At 37.7% G+C, this 25,814-nt stretch overlaps 1 protein-coding gene and 1 long non-coding RNA gene across 3 annotated transcripts; one reads left to right on the top strand and one right to left on the bottom strand.

Moving 5' to 3' along the window:
* Nucleotides 1–992: 992 nt before the first annotated feature.
* LOC137996799 (alanine aminotransferase 2-like) lies at nt 993–25,784 on the bottom strand. 2 transcript variants are annotated; one of them, XM_068842385.1, is made up of 14 exons: nt 25,616–25,784; nt 21,584–21,723; nt 20,407–20,496; nt 14,428–14,536; nt 14,143–14,273; nt 13,362–13,481; nt 12,721–12,850; nt 11,995–12,074; nt 11,411–11,544; nt 8,648–8,756; nt 7,991–8,056; nt 6,825–6,980; nt 5,403–5,515; nt 993–2,402 (listed from the first exon to the last, which is right to left on the bottom strand). In XM_068842385.1, the coding sequence occupies exons 1-14, from the start codon at nt 25,635–25,637 to the stop codon at nt 2,300–2,302; spliced, it is 1,503 nt and encodes a 500-aa protein (XP_068698486.1). In that variant the 5' UTR covers nt 25,638–25,784; the 3' UTR covers nt 993–2,299. The 2 variants fall into 2 exon arrangements, with proteins under 2 accessions (XP_068698486.1, XP_068698494.1); XM_068842393.1 differs by lacking the exons at nt 20,407–20,496; nt 21,584–21,723; nt 25,616–25,784 and adding an exon at nt 19,119–19,244.
* On the top strand, nt 3,250–3,853 carry LOC137996821 (uncharacterized). The gene is made up of 2 exons (XR_011122385.1): nt 3,250–3,550; nt 3,715–3,853. It is a non-coding gene; the product is annotated as an uncharacterized lncRNA (long non-coding RNA).
* Nucleotides 25,785–25,814: the final 30 nt, after the last annotated feature.

Raw genomic sequence — 25,814 nt, 5'->3', positions numbered from 1 at the left:
ATTGAAACATCTGACCAAACAAGTTTAATAATGAGAGTATGGGGTGTAAAAAACCATTTGATAACACTTTCGTTGGATAAAAAACAATGTAACGATAACTATTCACAATATTATATTTTTTTCGTCATTAAATACAGGATGCAGTTTTAAAAAATAAATTAATTGAAATGAATTACATTCATTCTACTATAACCCTTTCAGTCATAAAGAGTGAGACTTAAATTCTACTCTGTCAAATGCCAAACCATTGGAACTGCTTCAGGGATGAACGGGGGCATTACTTAACAGCGAAACACTGAAACGTGGCACCAAAACACCACATATGACCCAGCCATACAATGTAAATGGACCACTTTCATAAATAGCTGCACCCTTCACATTCCTTTGTATTTATGTTAATTAGACCTACTGCCCTCATTTTGGAACAAATATTCTTTTGAATTTTCCTCGTAATAGTGAGGCTAGAAAGGCTTAGAATTAAAACAAAAGAATATTTTATGTGATGGCCATTGCAAAAGAGGTCTATTGAACACTAACTGACAAAGGTTGGATTTTGAGATTAAATATTGTTTTACACCTACATGTAATTAGCCCTAAAACATTACTGCCCCTAATTAATTGTGATTAAGATTAGGATTAAGACAACATTTTAGGAGTAAAACAATATTTAATCTCAAAATCCAACCTTTACTGGTTGGTACTCAATGTATCTTGGGGTCATACATTGATGTTTTGGTGTTTTGTTGTTTAGTATGTACATGTAATGCCTGATGAATGGGTTAACGAATTGATCTATGCAAGGAGTAAATGAGCAGCAACACAAGATGTTTGAACTCACTTGAAAGTCTGTAAAGTTATGGTCCAGTGGCTAGGGCATTGGGTTCGCATGTGGTTGCCCCAGGTTAAAATCCCGTTCTGACTTCTGGTATGAATTTGTTTCCGGTTGTCCCGGATTCAAAATACCCAAATTTCATCCAAATATATCCAAAATTAATGGAAGCATTGTATACTGTATACCTGAAATTCAAAGAATGTGATATACCAAATACCCTTATTTAAGCTGCAATATACCGTATACCTGATTTTAAAAGCCCCTGTATACCGTATACCCAAAAACCCTGGCTGACCCTGCCAACTGGTTGCCTCCTGCCAGTTGGGGACCTTCTTAATCATGTTTCTGTTAAGCTTGAATTGTTTCTTTCAGATTGTTTTAAGTGGGGTGTCTGTGAACTACCTTGATAGCTAAGCGCACTTCCACTATAAACTACGCATTTACATTTACAATGTTAAAATACTCACAAAACCTTAGTCTTAAAGGGACTGTGTCACGAAATTTAGCCAACTACAGTGTGTATTCAGCGACTGGCAACTGGCAACCAAATCTTGAAAGCGAAATGTAAAAATAATTCCCTTACAACATTGAGGGACCGTTTGAATAACACTGCAAATCCAAAAGGAGGCAGGGATTGGCAAAAAGATAAATGGAAGAAAATTAAAATGGTTTGTGATTGGGGATTTTGAAAACTCTTCAGCCAAACAGTTTTTCAAAGTTGATCTCTGTTACTTGTAACTTGAATCATGTATGCTTGAAAAACAAATTTTCTTCATGAAGCTTTGGTTTGAGCTGTTTAAAGTTATTTTATGAGTTAGTGTTAAGTTGTATGGTGAGAACATGCAAGTAAATGGTAAAACAACAGAAAAAGAACTTGCAATGCTGTGACACAGCCTCTTTATTAAGTAAAAGAATTGATGAGCAGGCAGGGGAGGGATAAGACGTCCTAAATTCAGGTTCCCTGCTTGCTTTTCCTTATTTGCCTTAAATTTTCCACTGAGGAGCAAAGTCCTAAGCAAGGTGCAGAAAATTTGTGACACATTCTTTAACTTTAGCTGGAGATTAGGAGTCCAAAATTGCAATCACCTCATTCATTATGCTTGACATTATTTAAAGCAATAATTAAAATAACTGCTGGAGAAAACAAGGAAGTGAACTCAGTTATCCTGTAGTCTTTCAGCACCTGTACTGTCTTGGAAACAGAGCCATGTGATTAGAGTGTCCATACAATGATGAGTACATCAACTTGCCGTGCATGCAAATATGTCTCAACTTTTGGCAAAGTCCTCCTTGTCAACAAACAACCACTCATCCATTGTTAAATTGTGAACCAGTAAACATCAGAGAACTGCTGTTTTTTCGTGTATCCTTTCCTTAACCTCTTCAGCATCATTAACTTTGACGAAATTCATTTGCTGTAAAGCCACTGACAGTGCTTGCCCCATTTATGTATCTTTTTCACAGACTTCAGTTAGCTTCATCCCTGTATGTATACATGAAATCTTGGTGGAAGACTTTGAAGCGTTCAAGTAGAGGTTTCAGAGTATCAATTGAAGGCAAAATTGTCAATCTGAAAGGGAAATAAATGTTTAATGAAAAAATACCTGCAGTCAGTTTTCTGATGTATTCTGTAGACAGCTGCAGCTTCTACACTTTTTTTTCAGCCTACAGATCTGAAGCAGGCTATCATACAATGTACATAGTAGACTAATGAAAATAAAATTGAGCAACTGCAGCCTCACCATGAGAGACAAAATTAATGTTTGTCACCAAGACTTGTAGCACGATACACATGTACACCAGTGTAACATAGAGCACTTTCATGAAAATGTGTAAAATATCCCCAAATCATCATTACTTGCCAGATATTAAGTAATTAACATCAAAGAAACATATTTGGAAAATTTTCAGGGTATAATTCTTGTCTACAGCTTGTTTTAGAAATTACCCAGAATCCTTTTTGGGCGTGGCATCTGACTATTTGGTTTGCTTAGCATGACTATTATCGCTAAAATACAACAAACTTAACTGACACAACTACTTCTAAATCATGTATACTAAAAAGAGGCAATTATTTATTCATTTACAGTCAAAGGCACTTAATAAATATTATTTCTTTTCTTCTTTAATTCCCCACAAAGGTGTCACAAAGTGCCAGCAAGCCCAAAAGCTGTTTCATTTTTGTCTAGTTTTTTCATGTCAGTGATGTTCTCTCTAACAAAAGAGAGGCCTTTAAGCCCTGAAGATCTTTTATTCCCTCCACCTTTTCAGCATTTGAAATGCTTTTCTTCTCAGTATTCATCTCTAAAGTCCTTGTACACTATTGTGTAACGCAATCGTCACGTCCACTTACCTCTGATATTTTCCCGCTTTTTGCCCCTGATTTGTTATATAAACACCCCCCAAGATACTAAGGAGAGGTTACACAGGACTCCTTCGATGTTTGTTGTGGATTTCGGCTGGAAAGTGTCTTCAATTCTAGTTTGATTTGGCACGTTTTCTGCTACGAGCGTGGTTGTAATTTGATCGTTACGCTGAACACACGTGGAGTTCAACTGGAAATATGTTTCCGATTCACTGTTTGTAGAATTTCTTCGTTTTAAGCCTACTGAAGACTATAAAATTTAGCAGGATTTGAAGACCAGTAAGTGAACTGTGCTGCAGCTGTGTATCGGCGACGGTTGGTAACTAGAGGCTGAGATACAGGTTTTCTTGTGGGTAAGTAATATTCAATTTTACTAATCGAAAGTACGCAACAGATTTGTTTCCGATCACGAAAATTCTTTATTTCTTCATCGCCGTTTGAGATCATTGAAAACCTTTCGTACTCGATGGTAAACAATGTTATGAACTTTACTCAAACAAATTCTCTTCTTTTGTAGGTGCGTTTGGAAGTCGCTAGCCTGGTATTTGTAAGGCATGGAGCGCTGTCGGACCTTGAGCGTTACACAAGCACTAAAGGGCAACCGTCCTTAGAATTATAATTCTCTTTATTTGTAAAATAAATGTGGAGAACTGTAATTTTGCGTATAGTGTCATTTTTTCCTATTTAATATTTCTGCTCTGTTGAATTTTCTTAAATAGATTGCATTGAGGGTGAAATTTTACTTTTTTAACTATTTCATGCAAATTAGCTGTTACGCGTTACACGCTGATTTTGTAACTATTTTCTTGCATTTTGAAGATTTTTTTGTTCTTATGTTCTTCCAAATGATAATTTTTTAACATATCACTTAACAACAATCCCTGTTCAAGTAAGGTAGAAAATTTGAACGAAATCCGTCATTAGCTTGCAAAGATATTGGAAAATATATTTGAGCAACCACTAATGTACATGTGTATCGTGCTACAAGTCCAAGCAAGGAAGCTTTGAGCCCCAAGCCATTCATCAATGGCTATAAGATAATTATTTTGACACTGGAAAGCAGTAAATGGTTTATAAAGAGATATTATCGATGATGACTCAAATTCTCGCAAAAACATCTGAGTGTTCCTAACAGGAACTTGTCAAAGTTATGACCATTCAATTAATAAGACTTGGTGCAGTCGCCCACTTCAAAAATGACAATGCGAGGTTGTCAAAATGTCTATGGTTTAGTTTTATTTTGTTTCTGCACAATACATGTAAACTCATCAGAACAGTATGAATCTCGGAAACCACGAACTTGCATGCACACTTACAGTTAACTCTCTTGTAAGCCGACGCCTTCGAGAATTGGAAAAAGTGGTCGTTAGTAGAGCTGTCCGCTTACGACAATTATTCCCATAACATGACACTACAAAATAATACATCTTTGACTCTAAGCTTGTTCATGTCAAACAAACAGGAAGCTTGGTTTCCCGCGGACAAATGGACATTTGACAAAACCGACCCCACTGTTCTGTTGCTCTGTCAAAAGTCATAGGTTTGTTGGTACATATCTTGCAAATAAAAGACAAAATTAATTTCATTACCAAGAGTCAATTATTAGGTGTGGGGTGTCCGCTTAAGAGAGAGCGTAAACAAAAGAAAAATCCAATTTTAATTTTCAAGTGTCCCTGTCCGTTAACTAGAGAGTGTCCCCTTGTGGGAATGTGTAAATACAAAGGTTGACTGGAAGGTAAAAATTAATGGGGAATTGAAAAAAGTGTCTGCAAGTATACATGTAGCTGTCCGCCTACAAGAGTGTCCGTTAGCGGAGAGTTGACTGTATTACCAAGTCTTGTTTTGATGCTGTACCACTGAGATACATTGTACTGTATTAATTAAATAATTTCATCAAACTACCTTCTCCTGGAGTGTAAACAGCACAACACAACAGTGGGCAAAATGAAAAACAGGCTAACCCTCCTTAAAAGTGGCCAACTGTTACTGATGGCTTTAAGATTTCAAGTTCTTCCATTCAAGGTAAGCCCATTTTTTTCACCATTTCACATTGTATGCTAATCACCTTATTTAGCTTAATTTAGCACTCAAGAACATGTACTTTAATGTTACCACAGGCCAGATTCATGACATGCTCATCATTTAAAATGAATACAACTGTATTGTGTAATTCACAGAAAAATTCATATTTCATTTATTTCTAACCTAAAGTGAAATGTTCTGTCTCTCTGTCCAAATCCATTTCCTGGCACCACGCACAGCCCTGTCTTTTCCAACAACTCAAGTGCATAAAAACTGTCTGGGTGCATACCTCTAGCCTAGGATGATAAGAGATGATATTCATCAAATCCAAACAAAACTCTACTCAAATACTGTAAAAATTATAAAATACCAAGGATTTCTCAACAAAATTAGCAGTTTTTTCCCAAGGAGTTAAGGTCAAGTTCATAGTATGTCAAGCTCACTTGACACTTGCAAAATTTTGAAAATGGGTAGTTCGTTTAAAGCAATTGTGAGAATTTTAAGAGCAGAGAAAATGTTTGTATGGGGTTCTGACATTTCTCTATAGAATTAAAGGACATAACTGTATCTTAAAATTTTTATCATCACAGTAATAAACGTTACTTTACCAGTAACAAAAGGAATTGATTTTTTCTGAGTGACAGGTGCCTGTTTCCTTTCCCTTCTAAATGGGGGAGATAATTGCCATGATTTGCCCATTGGAGAAATCACCAAAGAGGAACTGGCTACTAAATAGTGAAGCCCCTGGATGTTTTAGGCACCCAGGCCCCCAAGTTGTTTATTTATTGTGGTCATTTAAAGTGCCCCTGTGATCAAAAAAACCACTTCCTTTTTTCCTTCAGATTTTGAAAGTGTGTTTGCTTAACACCTGACTGGCAAAATTTTGAGTTTTTATTTTTATCCAAAGGCCGTTTACTTTGAGTGTAAGTTTTGGATTTCACGGTCCGCCATTACTCACGTTCAAAACTGACCGATTGGACCTCAGACGGTTGGATCCAGGGAAAAGTGACGTCAGAGGCTCACTAGCTTAAAATTTCAGCGTGTGAACGCAGCTTATTATATATATGCAAAGCGTGAGTTTAAAAGTCTGAAAGCCCAAAACCCCCGTGCTGCATATTAATTCTGCGGCGTACACACGTATTGCATTCTTAAACTAGTGAGCCTTTGACGTCATTTTCTCCTCGATCCAGCTCTCTCAAGAACATAATGTTAGTAATGGCGGATCATTAAATAGGAAAATTACAGTTAAAATAAAGAGGTGTCTTTTTGAAATCAAGGCTTAAAACGTGGGTCACTTAGCGTTTTGTTAACATAGTTTTGAAATCCAAAGAAAAATATGAATTGATTTTTTGGTCACAGGGGCACTTTAAAGTTAGGTGGTGTTATGCAACCTGGCAGAAGGACATTAAGGTTGCTATTATATATTACAACCCTTTGCCCCCTGAGAAATACATGTGTAGCTTTTGCTCTGTCTAATGCCAGATGCTTTTTAAATAATTTAACTTGTCAATGGGGCTCGTTAAGTGGTGGAAGGCTTTACAGTACCTCAGAACATTTTGGTATTATATAGAATTAATAACAATTAGTATAATTTAACTCTACTACCTTGGCTTCCTCTTGTGCTTTTTTTGGCAGAAAAATGCGTGGAAAGGCATACATAGCCCCCATGACCTCATTACACTGAATTCCATCTACTGAGTCAAATGTTTCAGCAACAAGTTTGGCTCTCTCCTTAAGTGACTGAAGAACTTTTGTTTTCTCCTAAAAAGGGAAAAGATATTGTGTTTGGTTTGAGCTTGAATTTGAAAAGAACATCAACATTTTGGATGTTTAGACGAAAAGGCAGAGGTGTGGAAAAACAATCTTTAACGAAAACACAAAACATTTATGGCACTGTAATTAAATATCATTCTGTAAAAAGGATTGGGAGACCAAAAGAAGTTCAAAATGGAAAAGGAAGGGGCTTTACACTGAAGAAAAAATTCCTTAACTTGCAACCCTCCAAGTTGAATGCTCTCTTAATTAATATCCACTAAGAAGCAAACTTTAAACTGCCCATTATCACTGAGGGTATAATTATTTAGCAGCTATTTTAAGTTTCATTTTTAAATTAGCTAAAGTGGTCTTTAAATTTGCAGGAAGATTACTCTACCGTGTATAATGGTGGTTATATAAGGTGGCTTAATAGTTTTCCGAAGGAGATCAAGATTTTGAAATTGTGAAATTAAAGCAACAGGATGTCTTTTTTAAAGTGTTAGTCACTGCAAATGATGCAAAATGTAATTTTAACTGACAAATAAAATAATGTAAATCAGGGAAAAATGCTAAATGTAGTGACCGAGCTCCTGTAGGGGGACTGGAAACTAGACATTTCAAAGGGCTTTTTCTCAAAAACTAGCCCTGCGACCCAACCTTAAAATTTCAGGATTTCCTTAATGAGAAAAAAATAATCATGTATGGAAATAATTTAATAGTTAAATCTGTCAAACAGGTTTTTAGCAAATTGCAAAAACAGTGATTTTCATCTATTCTGATAACTGAAAAACTGTCTCGACTGATAGATCTTTTTATAAAAATGTTGATGGGTTTTTCTTCAGAAAACTGTAGTAAGCCACCTTAAGAATCTTCATCAACAGATAAACTTTCTTAAGTTTAATGATTCAGTTACTCAAGGGATGGAATGGCTTGACTGTTCTTCAAAGTGTGGTTGGCACTGAAAATGTTCTAGTTATCTTGTACGTAAGTTCTTAACTTGAAGGGTTACAACTTACACTGAGATATGTTTCATAGGACTCATCTCCAGGTTGAGGGGGACTGACAAGACAATCCATCATAGCCTGCAAAAATATCAAACAGAGTCCTTACTTACCAAGAGAGCTTTCAGCAACAGTGATTAAATTGAAGCACAACAAGTCCCTTGAAAGCACCATCATTAACCTTTTCACCTTTTCTGTCTGTCCATGGGCTTTTAAAACTCTCATTTAGTGACATGTTTTTCACTGATCGATTACAATATGACTCCGTCCCTCTGTAAATGACTGTTACTATAAGTAAATGTTTTCTATCATTCCACACATGCTATTTTCGTTCAAATTTCATTGTTTTTACTTCAACTGTGTGTTCCAACAATGAAGACAACTGTTGCCAGTCTCAAGAATTAGGGAAATCCCTCAAAGATAAGCTTTAAAAAGCTTTTAAGAGTTGATTAAGATTGCTGCAAATTCATGGCATTATATTTCAGCAAGTTTTGATTTATATCATGAACAACTGCGAACAAACAACATTTTTTGCCAGAATTTTGCTTTTTAAGTTTTTATATTCTTCTCAAAATCCATGCTTGGTATTTGGGGGTGTGTCTTATCTACGAGTGCGGCTTATGCACAAGTTTTTATGGTACATAGAATGGAGACATCTTAATTAACATTCACCTGGCCAGTGGTACTAGAGCACAGTGATGCTGAAATCATCTTCTTCAACTGGAACCTAACTTCACTATCCATCCCAACAACCTCCATGTACCCACCTCTGAAGCCACATCTGGAGGCAAATTTACAAAATTAATGTAAGCAGAAATATTGACAAAAATGGTAAAGCCCTACAGCAATTTAAGAAAGTGTGACAGTGATAGTTTCAGGTAAGCACGACACTTGGAAAAAGGAGAAAACACTTACTTTACCTTTTTTTTTTTTAATTCAAGTGACATAATTATATTGTAATATAGAGGATATACATGGCTGCGCAGAGATACAAAATTTCTCTTCAAGTGTTGAAAAATATTTTAATATTATTTGTAATCCGAACATAGAACAATGGTGTGATTTATTATGTAACCACAGCAGCGGTGATCTTTTAACGTGTGAAAATAACCTGTTATTTTCACATGTGAAGATATCATGTTTTTGTGTGAAAGTTCACCTTGTATTTCACAGGTGTTTATAGAATAAAATTAATTTAGGCATGTTCTGGAGGAGCTGGACTAACATCTTAAATTAATGTTTAAATAAAATGACCAATAAATTATTGGCTTTAGCTGAAAAATGAAGGCTTCCTCCTGAACTAGAGCCTTAATTTTTTTTTTGAATCATGCTTGTGCATGATTAACTTAAATGCCAGAAGAGAGCCTAGTAGATATATGGAGATGGTTGTTATGTAACTCACAAGTTTCGGTGTTTCATTTTGTTCCCTTTTTTGGCCATGAACATACATGTACATGTACATAATCAATTACCAATACATCAAAAGTTTCAAAATATTTGCAAATACGTTGTGAAACTAAAAAAAAGATTGTACAAACTTAAGTGGCCAATGTGAACAACATTTATTTGACAACACTGCTGTTCCTTTTGAAGTTGTCACAGTTTCATATACATGTAACCATTTGCTAATCAACGACATGTATGGTACAATAACAGACTGGAAGAACACTTATTTCTCCAAAAATAATTATCATACAGCAGTGCTCGAAATTGGTGGTCATCTGGTCGTCGCAGACAACCAGAAAGTTCACTGGGCGACCAGTTGGTTAAATGGAAAGCCTGGTTGCCCAAAGAAAAAACATCGGACAACCCAGCCAAAATAGGAAACGAATTACATGAGCATCACCGGACTTAATTTTCTAATGTCGATGTCCGATAGTACTGTGAAGTTAACAATTATAATTTATTAACTTGCTGCACCTGAGCATTTTCCCATGTTTTGAATATCTGTGGCTTTTACAAAAAAAATAATTGTCAGATAGGAAAATGCAAGCGACAAATCACTAAGATTCCCCCAGATTTCCCCAATGAACAGTTGGAGAATCGCCGACTTCAAAGTTGACAGAAGTGACCATGTATTGGATAATCAATGATAGAACTATTCGATTCTTTGGCGGGTTTGCGTAAACTGCAAACTCTTGAAACTGAACACAACAATGCTTAAAACTGCTGACACTGGTTAAGTTAAACAACTGAAATAAGCCTATTTCACTTAAATGAATTCTTCCAAAATGTCAATCAAAGTTTTGTGTGCTTCCGGCAATCAATAATTAATTAATCAGTTCTGTCCTAGTAAAACCCAAAAAGCCACAGGTGCATGGTTAGAACTATGGGATACCCAGCTCCAACACCATTGTGATTGCACTTTAACACTGCCTGGGGGGCTTCCTAATGGGAAACCAAATTTATGGGTTTAGTTGCCTGGCTTTTGAAACAACCTGAATTTTTTTTTTAATTTCAAGCACTGGGTACAGTACTGTATAATGAAATGCTGGATTTAAGATGAAGTATTTAAATGACTGGGAGGCAATGTGGCCTCTTGGTTAGAGTGCTTGACTCTGGATCGAGTGGTCCGGGTTCGGGTCCTGGCTGGGGGACATTGTGTTGTGTTCTTAGGCAAGACACTTTACTCTCACAGTGCCTAGAGCTCTCCACCCAGGTGTATAAATGGGTACCGGCGAAATGCTGGGGGTAGCCCTGCGATGGACTAGCATCCCATCCAGGGGGGAGTAGAAATACTCCTAGTCGCTTCATCCTAATGAGACCGGAGATAAGTGCCGGCCTGATGGGCCTTCTGGCTCGTAAGCAGAGACTTTACTCTGCTTTTATTTAAATGACTATTACATGTGGCCTAACATTTTTTTGACAATCAATTTTAAGAATGTCATTCATTGTCATGAATAAAGCCCATAGCAAAGCAGGTGGCTCTTTCAGGGTTTCAACCCATATCACTCCCTAAAAACCCAAATTTTTGGCTCAGAGTGTTTCCCAACCTGTTACCCAACATGAGCCAGTCAGATCCTATTTGCAGAAGTGATAAAGAAATCACACAGCTCTGAATTTAGCCCTGTATTCAGATGGTTACAGTGTATATCTATGGCCCATCATAATAACAAATAATTAACAACTATTCACTAAAGTGGAGGTGGCGAGTGGTGGGTATCCACCACTTGCCACCGACTGCTCAAGGTGAATAGTTGCTTTAGTTATACTAAAACAGTGAGATAATATAGCACAAAAAGACGATTTTAACTGATTTATTCCTGCAAAGATTACAACATCTTCGGGTGCAAATTCCGTGCGGGTTGCTTTGAAGTGAATAGCAAAAGATATCCGGAATTTGAGTAGCCAATCAGTGTGCATGTTCAACACTATCCACTGTTTTAGTAATAATAATTGCAGATATCACATACATTGTATATGTACAGTACTTACTCTCCAAGAAATCCCTTTGATACTGAATGGAAAGAGATCAGTTCAAATTCGTCATAATCTGGACCCATATCCCTCAAAACCTTCTTGAATGAGTGAAACTTCAGACCCTCTCCATAAATATTTGCTTGGTATACCTAGAGCAAAAGGAGACAATATACCGTTGTTTCAAACTAGAAAGAATTGTTTTTCTCACTACCGTATTTAATCACTTATAAGGCGCACTCGGCTATAAGACGCACCCTAAACTTTCGAAGATGATTGTGACAAGTAACCAATTTCAAAATTTCACCTAAATACCCAGTTATAAGGCGTACCTAGAATGATGGGAAATTTCAACGTTGTTTGTCTTTTGTTTATTCATTTACCAGTATTTACATATTTACATACTCATTTCAGTTTAGCATTACTTATTAGGGGAAATTTGGAAAGTTATATTTAGTCGTGCAAAAATACTTGGTTATAAGACGCACCCCGAGTTTTGAGCAGATTTTGATTGAATAAGCATATTTTCTCGTTAAAAAGCGGTGCGCCTTATAAGTGAATAAATACGGTAATTACAGCCTGTAATCTTAAGGCACATCTACCTCATCTGCTAGTAGAACAAGTTCCTCTTCATGACAAAACTTGATGATATCCTTGATGTTATCATAGGAAAGTACTTGACCTAACAATAATTTAAAAAAGGCAAATATGAGAGAAGCTCATGTCTCAAAATTCCTGACATTGTCCAGGTCAAAAAGTCATTTTCGAAAGCTAAAAATCCCCTAACTCTGAATTGATGGTGATATAATTTTTAAAATGCTCTTAAGACCAGGGCAAAAAGCAAAGTACTGTAATAGCACTTTTTTTTCCTCTAAACCATTTCCTTCTGAAGATACATGTATAAAGAGGGTTTTATTATGACACAGTAGCACTCCAAAAATCCTAGGAATTGGAAAGTTTTCTGCATTCAAGAAACTAGCTGTCTGCGACTCTTATTAAACCACTGCATCACTTGAGAGTTAACATTTGTTACTTTCAGATCCCCAGCTTAAATCTCCCACAATCCAAAATTCTCAAGCTCAGATGGCAGAATAGTTTACTGTTCTTCAGTACCATTAGGGAACATTTGGTTAGAGCCTTGATTTTTTTTTTTTTGAGTTCTTCTGATCATGCACAAACAGTTGAACAATGAAACTTTTCATGGGGCCTAAACTGAGAACCCAAAATGCATATTGGTACATGTAGTTTTATTCTTTCTTCAGTCTAAAGTTTGCCATTAATCAATCTGCCTACTGTTAGGTGGCCCACAAGCACAGGCTCCAAATTACCTGTGGGATTGCCAGGATTGATGACACACAAGGCACGAGGAACACAGTGTGGTCTTGCTTCATTCAAAGCTCTTCTCAGTTCTCCAATGTCTAAGCTCCATCCATTGGCTTCATCAAGATAATAATTGATCTAAAGAAAAGCAAAATATCAATGTTTAACCCTAAGTTGCAATTTGATTGGTTTTATTACCTTTTGTTTTAATAAATTTCATCTGGAGATTGAGTTACACGTACAGGTATGTCCTTGTTTAATACATATAACAATAATTAAAGCAGACTTACTAGTTTCTAAAAATTTCTTGCAGGAAATGAAAGTTAATTATAGGACACAGTCCTAGCTAAAAATTACAATTTTAGTAAATTGGGTCAAATTTCATTTTTGATAGAAATTGTTTTCCTTAATTGCCATTGTCAAAAACAGACACGCAGCAAACAATGGAAGATGTATGCTGTTTTAAAATTGCTTGATGTTTAATTAAAGATATTTGGGATAATAAATGATAAATATTATCAAGTGTGTTAACATAATATTGGGGATCAAGAGGGGCAGGGCTATAAATCTAGTCAACTTTGGAATTACCGTATAGGACCTTTTTCTGCGGGATGCACAAAAAGGTTGTAAATGATAAAATTACATGTACCTGGTAGGAATTATATTCAGACAGTGTGGCTGAGTACAAGGGGTACTGAGGGATAGGAATCATTATGCCAGCTCTGTCATTTCCTGTGTTGATACCGGTCTGGAGCAGTTTCAAAATTCCCTTGAAGAAACAACAATATATTCAATTTATTAATGAGGTTTGTGTAAATCCTGGCCTTGCAGTTACTAAGACAATCAGTCAAACATACCAATTTTAACGACTAATTTTCTTACCTACAATGTAAGTTGTCAAGGAGATTTTTAATACATGTAGATGGAGAATACAGTCAAAGCTCTTTAACCCTTAGACACCTAAACCGGCCATACTTAGTATTTTACTCTGTCTAATGCCAGATGATTTTACTCGTCAGTGGGGAACCTCCAGGAGTCAAATGATGGGTTAACTAATCACTCACTGAAAAACTATGTCCCTCTTAATCAATTCTGATACATGGTGCCGTTTGTAACATCTCTTCAAGAAACAGTGAACAACAATTAGGTCTGATCTACTGTACTTGAACTGTACACAGAAAGACCACTACATACATGTATACCGGTAAGTAATTTTTGGTAGGACAATAGATCTGAGAAGATGGTCAACATTCTTCTGGCTATTCCCTTCCTTCCTTCCTTCCTTCCTTCCTTCCTTATATGTCTTCTAATATACCATACAGTTAAGTTTTTAAACGTGAATAGAAAAGTTACAATTAGACTGAAAAGTAACCCCTAGCATTCATAAAACTCACAATATACTTTCAGGAAAACCTAAATTTTTGCCTCACCGTTATGCCCTGGCTGGCTCCACTTGTGAGAAAAATCGTGCTGGGATCAGCATCATAGCCATCACGGTTGCTGATATATTTAGCCACATTATTACGAATGCCTTCAATACCTTGCGAATCTGTGTATGCACCTAAAAGAAAAGACAACAACCAAAAAACAGACCATGGGAAAATGGCCGGAAGGGCCGATCTTTGCTAAGATCTAATGACTGACATATGGCAAGTAAATCAAAATAGTAGAAAATGCACAACAAGTATCCATATGAAGAAAAGTCAAAGTCTTACCCATGCTATAACCCTTGGCATGACTCAGTATTTTTCTGGCCTTAGTTTTTGCATCTGCTGGGAAGTTTGAAGTTTCCAGAAGTTCTGGACACACGCACATTGCAATGACCTGATAGAACAAGAAAATAGTATTGACAGTATCTCAATAATATGCTACTGTAGTCAAGACCTCCATACATTAAAGCAAACCAAAATATATACGCATGGCGACACTCCCCTCTTCCATAGCCTTGCAAAAATTTGTCCTCAGCAGAAATCAAGGCCTGTATAAAAGGCAGGATATTGCTATCTTGGGAAGTTCTCCAATATTAGCATTTGTTGTCACTTCTAATACAGACATTTTCGTACTATTTTTACATTATTATGGGATTAATGTTTACATGTATGTTGTAACATTTGTTTGATGAAAACTGGTATGTTTCCAGCTCAAGGGTAATGAGTGATCTTGTTCTTCTTAGCGTTTTGTTCAGCAAAACATCCATAGCTTGTAGCTCCAAAAATAAATACATGTAAGTCGTTTGCATTCAAGAGTCAGTTTTAGTTTTCCACATTCCATTATGATTCTCACTTTAGCCTTCAATACTTGATTCTCCCTTGATTCTTTTTTATGGGATGCCGGTTTTGGTACAGTTTCTAAAACACATCCACTACCAGCAATACTATTGATGGAGTTCCTTTCTAGCAAAGCTACTCTTTTCTTTCTACATACAGCTGTATGCTGGCTCATAAGTATGGGAAAAGAGACCTCTGCCATGCATATGGGTTGAAAGTTAACTTACCGTATTTATTCACTTAGAAGGCGCACTCGGTTATAAGATGCACCCTAAACTTTCGAAGACTAGTAAGTAAAATGAAAATTTCATTTAAATACCCTGTTATAAGGCGCACCCAGAATTACGGGAAATTTTGTTGACCACGTCGCTGTAGTTACAACAATTTGCTTCCAAATGTTACTAATTACGGTGCAGAAGATGAAGAAGAGCCGATTGACAACGAGTTCGAGACAGACAGCTCAGCCGAGGATGACGAGTAGCTGAGCTCAGCCGAACTTTCACACAAACGGTTCTTTTCAGAGCCACCCGATTCTTTTTAGAACCAACAAATCAGATGAAGTCGATGATCAACATTGTTTGTCTTTTGTTTATTCATTTACCGGTATTTATTTAGGTATTTATTTCAGTTTAGCATTAATTATTAGGGAAATTTGGAAAAGTTATATTTCGTTGCGCGAAAATACTCGGTTATAAGACGCACCCCGAGTTTTAAGCAGATTTTCATCGAACAAGCATATTTTCTCGTGAAAAATGGTGCGCCTTATAAGTGAATAAATATGGTACTTTGATCCACAACCTTGGACAGCACTCTTCAAACTGCATGCCCATGATACAACTATGTATGTTTGCTGACCGTGACTTGGGCCCGATGTGTCTGGCGTATTCCCTGTTGCTGTTGTCTAGTGAGCCCACACAACATGAAGTATCATGTGAGGATTTGGTCGCTAAGTAACTGCCGTACAGTACCGCCTGGAAGTATTGACCCCTAGGGACGAGGCAATACCTCGTCTTTGCCGCAGGTAGTGGACGCGCAGCACCGAGGTATGCAAATTTTTTTCCCTCGGTAAAACCGAGGTGCACTTTGCCGCGGGAAATTTGCCGCGGGAGAAAAGACGAGGCTTGCCGCAGGAAAGAACAATGATCTGTTGCTCTTGTTGCGTTCGAGGTACGAGAACGCAACCCCTAATTTGTGTTGTAAGGGAAGTTTTTTCGAGATTGCATTTTCGTCGTTGACACACTTTTGCCTCGCTTTGAGGAGCTTGGTTACGTTTTGCCTCACTTTGACTAACTAACGCACGTGGTGATTCGTGCGTCATCGGAGTTCATTATTTTAGCGTTTGGTGAGGTGTGATAATCTTCCATCGTTCATCGTTGAAAAGAGCTGAAAGATTGCTGAAGGTCTGTTAACTGAAGTCGGTAAAATTTTACTTTGGATTAAGCATGGTTCGTCACTGTCCTTGGAAAATGTGTGCGACTCCTCACGCTTGCATCAAACCGGGTTGTTTTGCTCGGTGGCCGTTGTGCCACAAAGTAAATCAACCGAGTTGTTAAGCTCGGCGGCCGTTGTGCCACAAAGGACCGTATTTACCTGTGTATAAGTCGATCCCATGTATAAGTCGACCCCCCATTTTTGATTTCTTAATTTCTTTGCTAAATGTTCATGGGATTACTAATCTTGCATTCTTCGATTTCTGGAACTGTGGATTCACAAAAAATTAAGGGCCTCAAGCGGTTAATAGTTTTGTGCTTCAGCGGTTGTTGTATGTGCCGGCATTTTGTCCTTGAATTTCGAAAAAGTTCTCAGAAAATCGAACATGTAAACCTCAAACTAACCTGTTTCGTTGTTCAAGGATAAAGGGCTTTAGAGGATAAGCACAACATCACAGAAGCAGGAGTTAATCTTTGAAAATAACTTCAAAAACGATGCGAAATGTGCAAGGTTTAATTGGTGCTTGACTTATAATTTCTCACATGGCAAACGAAACAAAACTCATAAACCACACAATACAAAGTTTGCAAAAGCATTTAAATCCTCCAGGTTCGTATAAAGAATAAAAAACAATCATTACCAACCAGCATTTTCAGGCAACACGAGTGACGATCATGCTTGCACGCAAACACGAGGTATTGCGCCAGGTTATTAAGCCATGGAAGGATCGCGTTTTATTTGAAGAAACGAGTATGTTTTTTAGAGCTTTCCGCCTTTGGAAAACGAAAATTTCCAGTGTCTATCTCATATTTGTGCTTGTGAGTATCTTCAACATTTAAAGTAAAACAAATCCTTTTTCATTTCAACTGGAATTGCTTAAGTACATTCAGTCTTTCGTCCACTGCGTTCGTTATGCCCAAAGACCACATTATGATGTTAATTTTGAATAAATTACTTAGCTGAAACTTGGCTCGAAATCTTTGACCCATGTATAAGTCGAGGGCGATTTTTGGAGCTTCTTTTGAGGCCATAAAAGGTCGACTTATACACGGGTAAATACGGTAAATCATCCGAGTTGTTAAGCTCGCTGGCCGTTGTGCCACAAAGTAAATCAACAGAGTTGTTAAGCTTGGCGGCCGTTGTGCCACAAAGTAAATCTACCGAGATATGACGCTCGTCGGTGCCATTTCATCATGACTTGTGATATTTACGGCATTGAAATCAACAAACTGAATTTATTGTGTCCCAGCGTTCAGCACAGAATTAAGTAATCTTAGGTCTTTAATACCACAAGCTGAAAAGACTTGCAAGTAACAGTTTTAGGGCAATTTTCAGTTAATGATTACGTCTAACAAGTTGTCATGTTCATAGATGCAGTACAGTGGAATTAGATCGTTATATCGAGGTATCGTTATAGCGAGACTCCCGATATAACGATATTGCCTTAAAATAACCGAAAATATCTTTATATCGGGATAAAATTAACATGTATTTTTTTACTACTGTACATATTGTTTAATTAAACTTGTAATGAGTATCAAATGACTCACAATTTGCAAAGCATTAGACGTTATCAAGGTTACACAACAAAGTCTGTGGTATGAATCGTAAAAGGGAAACAAAATAAAACAAAACTTAAACATTTGAAGTTGCATCTGTGTACTGATGCTGTAATATCGTTATATCGGGGAAGATTTTACGCTCGGTACGCTAAGAACTCAGCGTTATATCGGGAATATCGTTATATTGAAGATCGTTATATCGGGGTTCTGTCCCATACATTTTACTGTAACTTTTGCCGGGACATAGCATGTTTATCTTTATACCGGGTATATCGTTATATCGAGGATCGTTGTATCGGGCCGGGGGAGTTCCACTGTAATAAAATTTTCCTATCGCACGAATCATCCACCCTCCTCCCTCATTTGCTACCTGTAACAAACCTGTACCGCCCTACAAACATCGAACGCACTCGCCTAAGCTTCGATTACCCCTAGTATAATAAGCTGAAGACTGTGAAATTTTATATCTCATGGTGTGAAGAATCGATTCTTAATGCAAGATATTGTAATCAAAATGAGAAAGTGTGCCATTTACGTAAGGACTCAAATTATATAATCTTTACATAATGTAAAACTGAAGACTTCTTTAAAGTTACAGTGTAAGCGACAGCTTGATTATCCAGCCAACGCAACACTCGTTGTTCTCCAGGTTGTAATACTGTTATGTGTGCGTGAGAAATTATTTGTTTGGTTTTGAAAAAGGTTCAGTTGTATCTCTTTTCGTCTAAGCCTGACTTTATCTTGTTTGGAGACCTGAAATTCAAACTTGTGCGATTGTCTTCGTTTTATCATCGCCATTTTGGTTAAAAGCAGGTATTCCTTCCACAAACATTGTATTATTGTTAAACTTGTCAAATTTCAATTTTAATCGCAACATTCTTCCGAGGCATCGGAGCCCTTGTCGGTACTATTTTGAGACCAAACGTACCGACGAATAATTTTAAAATGGTTTCTTTTTTCATCGCTTTTCATCAGCAATAAATTGTTATATAGCAATTGCAGCAAAATACATTTTCGCGTTGTTTTATCAGTCGTGCAATAGTCTCCTTGAATTCCATAAATATTTTTTAATTGCAGCATGTTGATTACGCATGGAAAACAAATTTAAGAATAGACTGTAGTTAGTGGAGAAAAGAAGTCTCTTACTTATCTGAACGCTCATCGTTTGCATACGAATTTTAACAAATGCAAAACCAGCAAGCGAAACAAATTCGAACCATCTTTGCTCCAGTGTTCACGTTGTGCTTTCACGTGCAACTCTTTTCGCAGCGGGCGTCCACTCGTGATAAATTTGCATAACCACGCCGATATGCACCAATGATTACCCAGAGCACGAAAACAATCTTTTCAGTCTACATCAAAAAATTTTCGACTATTTCAGGGGTTTGATATCGTGGGTTCTTTCCTTGGAGTGTTTTTCTTTTTTGTGATTTGTTACACTAACCAACCTTAGAAAGTAATACTGCAGTAGGAAACCACAAGAAGACGTAACTTGGTCACGCAAGGTTTTCGAGCCGTTCATCCTGAACATGTAAGCTTTCAGTTTGTAAATATTGTCAAAACCCTCTCCTGTTTGCAGGATATCGAAATAATAAATGAAAAAATGTATGTTCCGTGCGCTAAGCTGCAGAAAACAAGCGGACATATTCTCCATAAACTTAAATGTATAAAATGACGGCGAAGTCCACGCAAGTGGGACAAGCGTCGAACCTTCGAATGAATAGACCACCATAAGTCTCGAAACAATCACTGCAATCAAAATACAAATGCATGTCTCAAAGAAGGTTTCAAATGTGGTCGGAATCTCGCTACAGTACGGATATTCTTTTCGCATGTAAAAGGAAAAGGAAACCAAGGTGCATGATTAGCGGCTATAACCCTCTTTGCTGTTCGCAATTTTCAGCCAAAACTTGTTCAGTTTCTGTTGTTCGTTGGGATCTCAACATTACAATCTACAATAGCTTATCGAAACACAAAGTCAACGAAAACCCAACTCTACCGCGGAATTTTAATTACCGAGGGTTTACCTCGGTTGACTTTCTCGCGGCAACTTTGGAGCCTAGCCGTAAATTTCCCACGGCAGAAAAGCGGCCTACCGCGGGAATACCGAGGGAAAGTCGCGTCAGGGTGACGCGGCAATGACGCGGTAAAGGGGTCAATACTTCCAGGCGGTACTGTACATGCTCAACAAAATTAACGAGTTTCCACCCATGGCAATAGTCTCTTTTCCTGCACTCCTTAGCCCAGTGAATGCAAAAGAAAGGAGGCCTTTGCTAGTCAGCAGGAAATTGATGGAGAAAAAGTCACATTTTGAAACTGTAACTCTAAAACAATTTAAAATTAATGATCTTCAATGTGAATGATCATCCCAGATGAGAAAGCAGCCACGAGGCATCTGTCTGCAAGACTTGAAAAATTAACTAATATTAATTACCTGACGAGGAAACGTGAGAGGAACCATTCCAAGAGCATGAGCATCTCCAATGTTTGCTTTTGTTACTTTTTCAAATGGTTTGCTAGCTCCCTATAATAGAAAGGACTAAAATTAATTTGTGGCTTTGTACAGCTCATACAGTATTAGACATACTGACGACAAAAAAATTCTTAAAGGGAAACTAATACCTACATGTAAGTTGTAATTTTTTCAAACTTAGTTTTGTTTGTGAATTTTGCTTTGGACATTCATGACTCAACTTCTGTTTTGGCCAGTGGTGATTTCCAGTGGTCAGAGAGGGACTTAAATCCGATGAAGCCCATGGAATCTTAAGCAAGACTTTTTTGTCTTAAAGGACACGGTAAAAATAGCACAACATCAATTTACTAAAATGCTTTTAATTAATCTGACAGAAATGAACAAAACTCAACACTCAAGCAAACTCCATTCTGAAAAAGTACAGTATGGGTTGATCCCCATACCTTATTTATTTATACCAATTTCGGCATGCCTTCATTTTGAATGTATACTTGCCACTTGTTTTTAACACTTTACATAATTTGATAAAGACGACATAAAGTCATTGCAATTTTTATCATTCTTTTATTTTCTTTTGCTATACAATTATTGATTCTTACAAGACCTTTATATAAGGAATTATGAGGCAACTCCCCTGCCCCACCCCCAGTTTTCATGGGAAAAAATCACAGGGAAAAAAATCACTTTAATTAAACACTCAATATTTGCGTATAAACATTAACGCATACCAGACAAAACAGATTTAATATTATGTTAACAAATCAAATTAAAAAGCAACCAATAATGAAGCTAAAAAACGCGCAATGCTTTTTGGCGGAAATTTACCAACGATTACACAAAAGATGACCACAAATATTTGTCTCGCATTGAATTAATAAGGACATTTTAGAGCCATTTGGAGATGAAAAAAATACAGTGCAAAGCAAAGTTGACCGTGTAAAGAAAAAATTGCCAGGGTTATTTTCGAAAAATTGATCACTTTGGCTACATGAAACTTGCCTACCTATAAAACTAATCTGAACAACCTCAAAGCAATTGATTTCGACATCGTCAATTTCATTTTATTCGTACATTGTGGCTTGTATTTAAGCTTTTGTGAAAAACAATTACTCAGAGTACATGAAACACCTCAGCTCACCTGTGCTAATTCTTTTTCCAAAACTCCTGCCCTCTCCACGATGGCTCCCCTCACCGCATATTCAATCTGTTTCACGTGCGGATTCATCGTTTCTCCAGTGAGAACCTTGCTTGAAATTGGAAGTTTTCCATTTAGGCTTACTAAAGAGAGGCGACGAGATTGTAAAAATAAATTCAAAGACCTTTTGGCCGACAATCTTGCTAGACTGCAAGACGACATGTTTGATAAGTGAGCACGCACAACAGTGAGAACATAACACAAATCTCATCAATGATGTATGATGACTAAGGGCACGTACCAGCAGAGGCCATTGTGAAAATGTCGGAAGTGCTCGGGTATTTACTTGTCATGCAAAAAATTAAGACCGAGCGACATATCGTGAGAATGTCACGGACAAAAAAATTGCAATACAACTTTTAGCGAGCAAAACGCAGAAAGCATAGCACATTTGACAGAGTTATAAAGTCGACCATGTTGTCGTAAGCAGTCGGAAACTTTCGCGCGATCGGTAAGAACGTGTCACTCCCTCCTCCTGTGATGAGACGAAATCAAGAATATTGCTGTGTCACATCCAGCCTAATTCCGTCAAGTTTACGTTTCCTTCCTCAGACCTCTCAAGTCTTAAAATTTCCTAAGAGTGAGATACTTGCTGGAGATTACGCAAAATGCGCAAGTGTCCAGGGTTTCTTGAGCGGGAGGGGCCAAAAAATTCAAAGGGGGTGCGGAGGTATGGCGTTATGTCCCCGCCAAAATTTTATGTTTGTTTCACTTTTCATCGTTGGTCTTCGACATGATAAGTCACAATTCTACATTCGAGTTTACAATTCTACATTCGAATTTACAATTCTACATTCGAATTTCACAATTCTACATAGAGTTTCGCTTTGCGACATTACTTTCGGAAGCGCTATTGCTCATTCATTATCATTCAACATGCAAGTCTTACCATTTTATGTCTGTTTGATCATTTTATGCATGGTTTAATTTTCATCTTCCGATATGCATGGATATATACGCATGAGTGATTTTACCTTTCGAAAGGAAAACCGCTGCACATACGCGGGAGCGGAAAATACGTAACGCAGTGAATCTTACTTCCCTGGAAAAACATAACAAATCCAATGGGTTGATGGATTAGTTTTGGGATGTTTCTGGGAAATTCCACTTTTCTATGGAGAAAGGGTTAGATCAAACGCGGTTAAGAAAAAGAAAATAATGGAAGATTTCTGTGGCCGTTACACGGATCATTAGCAAATAAATGAAATGATCCGCCAGCTTGGCGAAGTTTGCAACGAGTTAACAGGAGAGGCTCAATCAAGAGGACCAAGAGTCATAGAGTTTCCTCCCCAATTTTATTAACAGTGTCGTGGAAGACCACAATTTGACATAAGGGAACAGCATTTACCTCTTCTTCTCGACGAAGGATTCAAAAATCCCCAGAACTGTACACGTTGCACCGCGGCCAGTTCGCTAACATTTGGCCCTGTTGAGCATCAGGCAGTGCGGGAGGTCGTGAGTTCAATTCCGGCGGGAAAAACACTGCAGAGACTTAAATAACTCACTGGGGAGAAGTTGCTGCCGTTCCTTTGTAATTACATCCACAAAAAGTTAGACGTTCGAGACTTCTTGAATAAGGACTCTGAAGTCCTCTAAACCGTAGGCCCCATACCATATTATCACAACCTTTGTTCATAAACTCCGACACACAATTCGAAAAAGAGCAGGGTACGGAGTTCCCGGTGTTGTGATCTTAATTCTCCGGCAAATATGTGGCAGGGTTAGTCGCGCTGTTTCAAAAGGGCTTATGATGTATGAGGCCTCGCAAGCAAAACCAGTCATAAGTCAAAGGGGACGTTGCTGAGTGCTGGAGCATGTAAAGTATGTTTGTTTTCCCTTGTGTCAAATTGTGGTCTTCCACGACGCTGTGTATCAAAATGGGGAGCGAATTTCATTACCTCTGAATTCTCTATTTTCGAATTCCCCATAGTACACTTTGTTTGCCCCCCAAATTTTGCATAAACTATTGTTTTCAAATGCTCTTGGGGACACTGCATATTCCCAAGAGCATTTGAAAACAATGGTTTATGCAAAATTTGGGGGGCAAACAAAGTGTATTATGGGGAATTCGAAAATAGAGAGTCCGTCCTCACCTGTTAATTAAACTTGTTGCAAGTATCTGATTCACTGCGTTACGAATTTTTCGCTCCAGCGTATGTGCAGCGGTTTTCCTTTCATGCATATCGGAAGGTGAAAAGTAAGACATGCAAAAAATTATCAAACAGACATAAAATGGTAAGACTTGCATGTTGAATGATGAATGAGCAGTAGAGCTTGCGAGAGTAATGTCGCAAAGCAAAAGTCGAATGTGGAATTGTTAAACTCGAAGGTAGAATTGTAAACTCGAATGTAGAATTATGAAACTCGAATTCGCATGTCGAAATGTGAAACTCGAATGCCGAATCGCTAAGACCAACGATGAGATGTGAAACAAACACAAAATGCGAAAGTTGAATTTTGGCGAGGATATAACGCCAAAGAAGAGTGCCAATGCGTGAGAAAGGCTCGTGTCGGCGTGAGATTGCATCGAAATGCGTGAGACTCACGCTCAATGCGTGAGACTTGAGAGCTCTGCTTCCTGGACACGCTTACATACATACATACATACATACATACATGCATACTTAATTGGCCTCTCCCCATAGGGGCTTTTCAGGGCCAATGAATCAACGAAACAACAGAACACAACAACTACAACTGTTAAGAATCCCAACTGGCCGGAGGCAAACCAGTTGGCTATTTACAAGTGCAGCTGGAAAGTTGAACCAGGGATTACCAGGATCAAATTCAACGAGTGGTCAGAGCGGGTCTTGAACCCGGGATCTCCGTATCTCAAGGCAAGCGCCCTAACCACTGGGCCACACTGCTTGTACTGTACGATGATATTATGATGAAAGCAAATGGCTGTTCAATATTGCACGAAGGTTAAAAAAAAAAAACTTCAATGTAAGATTATTGACCTGAGAACGAAACCTTTATTAAACCTCTATTCGAAATCTAACAGTCTTGCATTGGGGCGTGCCTCTGACACTTATTAAAGACCTCGTCATCAACAACGAAACCAGAAAAGAAACAAATAGTTAACTCAATCCATCTTTAATTTGGACTACGTCAACCTAGTTCGTTTCCTATCATTATTTAAAATTGGATCTGTCAGACTGAAAGTGTAAGCTGCTATACGAGCTAAATTAAACTGATGGTGGCTCCATGTTTCGAGACAAATGCCCTTGCATGAGAATAGTCCTCAATGGCATGGCATATTAGTTTGATGAGGAGACGAAACGTTATCACAGCGGATGTGATGCATTAATTGTCTTTGGTCATTAACATAAGCGTAGTGTTGACACGTTTGTTCATTGAGAGATATCAATGAGTTAGGACAATGTGCACGTGTGCGAGCCATGACTGCGAGTCAACATGCGAGTCACACAATTATGGAAAGCTAACCGTTTTAAAATGGGTGCTTAGACTTAATAAATGTTCACCAGCAACTTTTTGAAATGGGTGCTTAGACTTAAATGCGAAATTAGTCTTATTCTTGGTACGGACGTTTCGTTTTAGGTTGAATTGATATGTCACTAAAGACTGTCAGCGCTTAGACTTAAATGCGAAATTAGTCTTATTGTTGGTACGGACGTTTCGTTTTAGGTTGAATTGATACGTCACTAAAGAAGTTACATAACGAAGTAAACATTTAGTATGCTAATCCATATGGCTAATCGAAGGATTGAAAAAAATAACATACCTACCGTACATTCATGTATGTGTCTGCAAATTTCTCCATATTGCTACAATGAACGGGCGGTGTTATGTGTACGCAAGTGATTTTGAAATGCTCGCTAATTCTCAGAAATAAACGAAACGGATGATTCCGTTGATGCAGGCCAATAACGCGTATTTAACCGAAGTTGGCCGAGATGTACCACAAATGAATTCTAACTGATTCTAATCGAACCCTTTACATAATATACTAACCTTGCTCTCCGTTTCGATTCATTTTGCCACGCGATTGTAATGTTTTGTGTTCGGAAAGAATTGTCCGCAACCTAGAGTCTCTCGCACGCTTTTTGACCGACAGGATTTTCCCTTAACGACTGTCTACGTGGCATGGAGGAGTAATAATTGTGGTGTGTTGTGTGATCATGATCGAGCGTGACCATTACTGTGTCACGTT

Source organism: Montipora foliosa, chromosome 1 (assembly GCF_036669935.1).
Source record: "Montipora foliosa isolate CH-2021 chromosome 1, ASM3666993v2, whole genome shotgun sequence".
Lineage (NCBI taxonomy): Eukaryota > Metazoa > Cnidaria > Anthozoa > Scleractinia > Acroporidae > Montipora > Montipora foliosa.
Note: the sequence above shows the minus strand (reverse complement) of the source record. Positions and strands in the feature narration are given on the sequence as shown.

Bases quoted from the DNA above. Each gene is read 5' to 3' on its own strand.
- LOC137996799 (XM_068842385.1), bottom strand. From the start codon at position 25,637: ATGAATCGAAACGGAGAGCAAG. The intron at 12,075-12,720 runs GTAATTTGGAGC...AATTATTGTTAG, and splicing joins CAATCCTGGCAATCCCACAG to GTCAAGTACTTTCCTATGAT. The intron at 6,981-7,990 runs GTAAGTTGTAAC...TTCCCTTTTTAG, and splicing joins CCTATGAAACATATCTCAGT to GAGAAAACAAAAGTTCTTCA.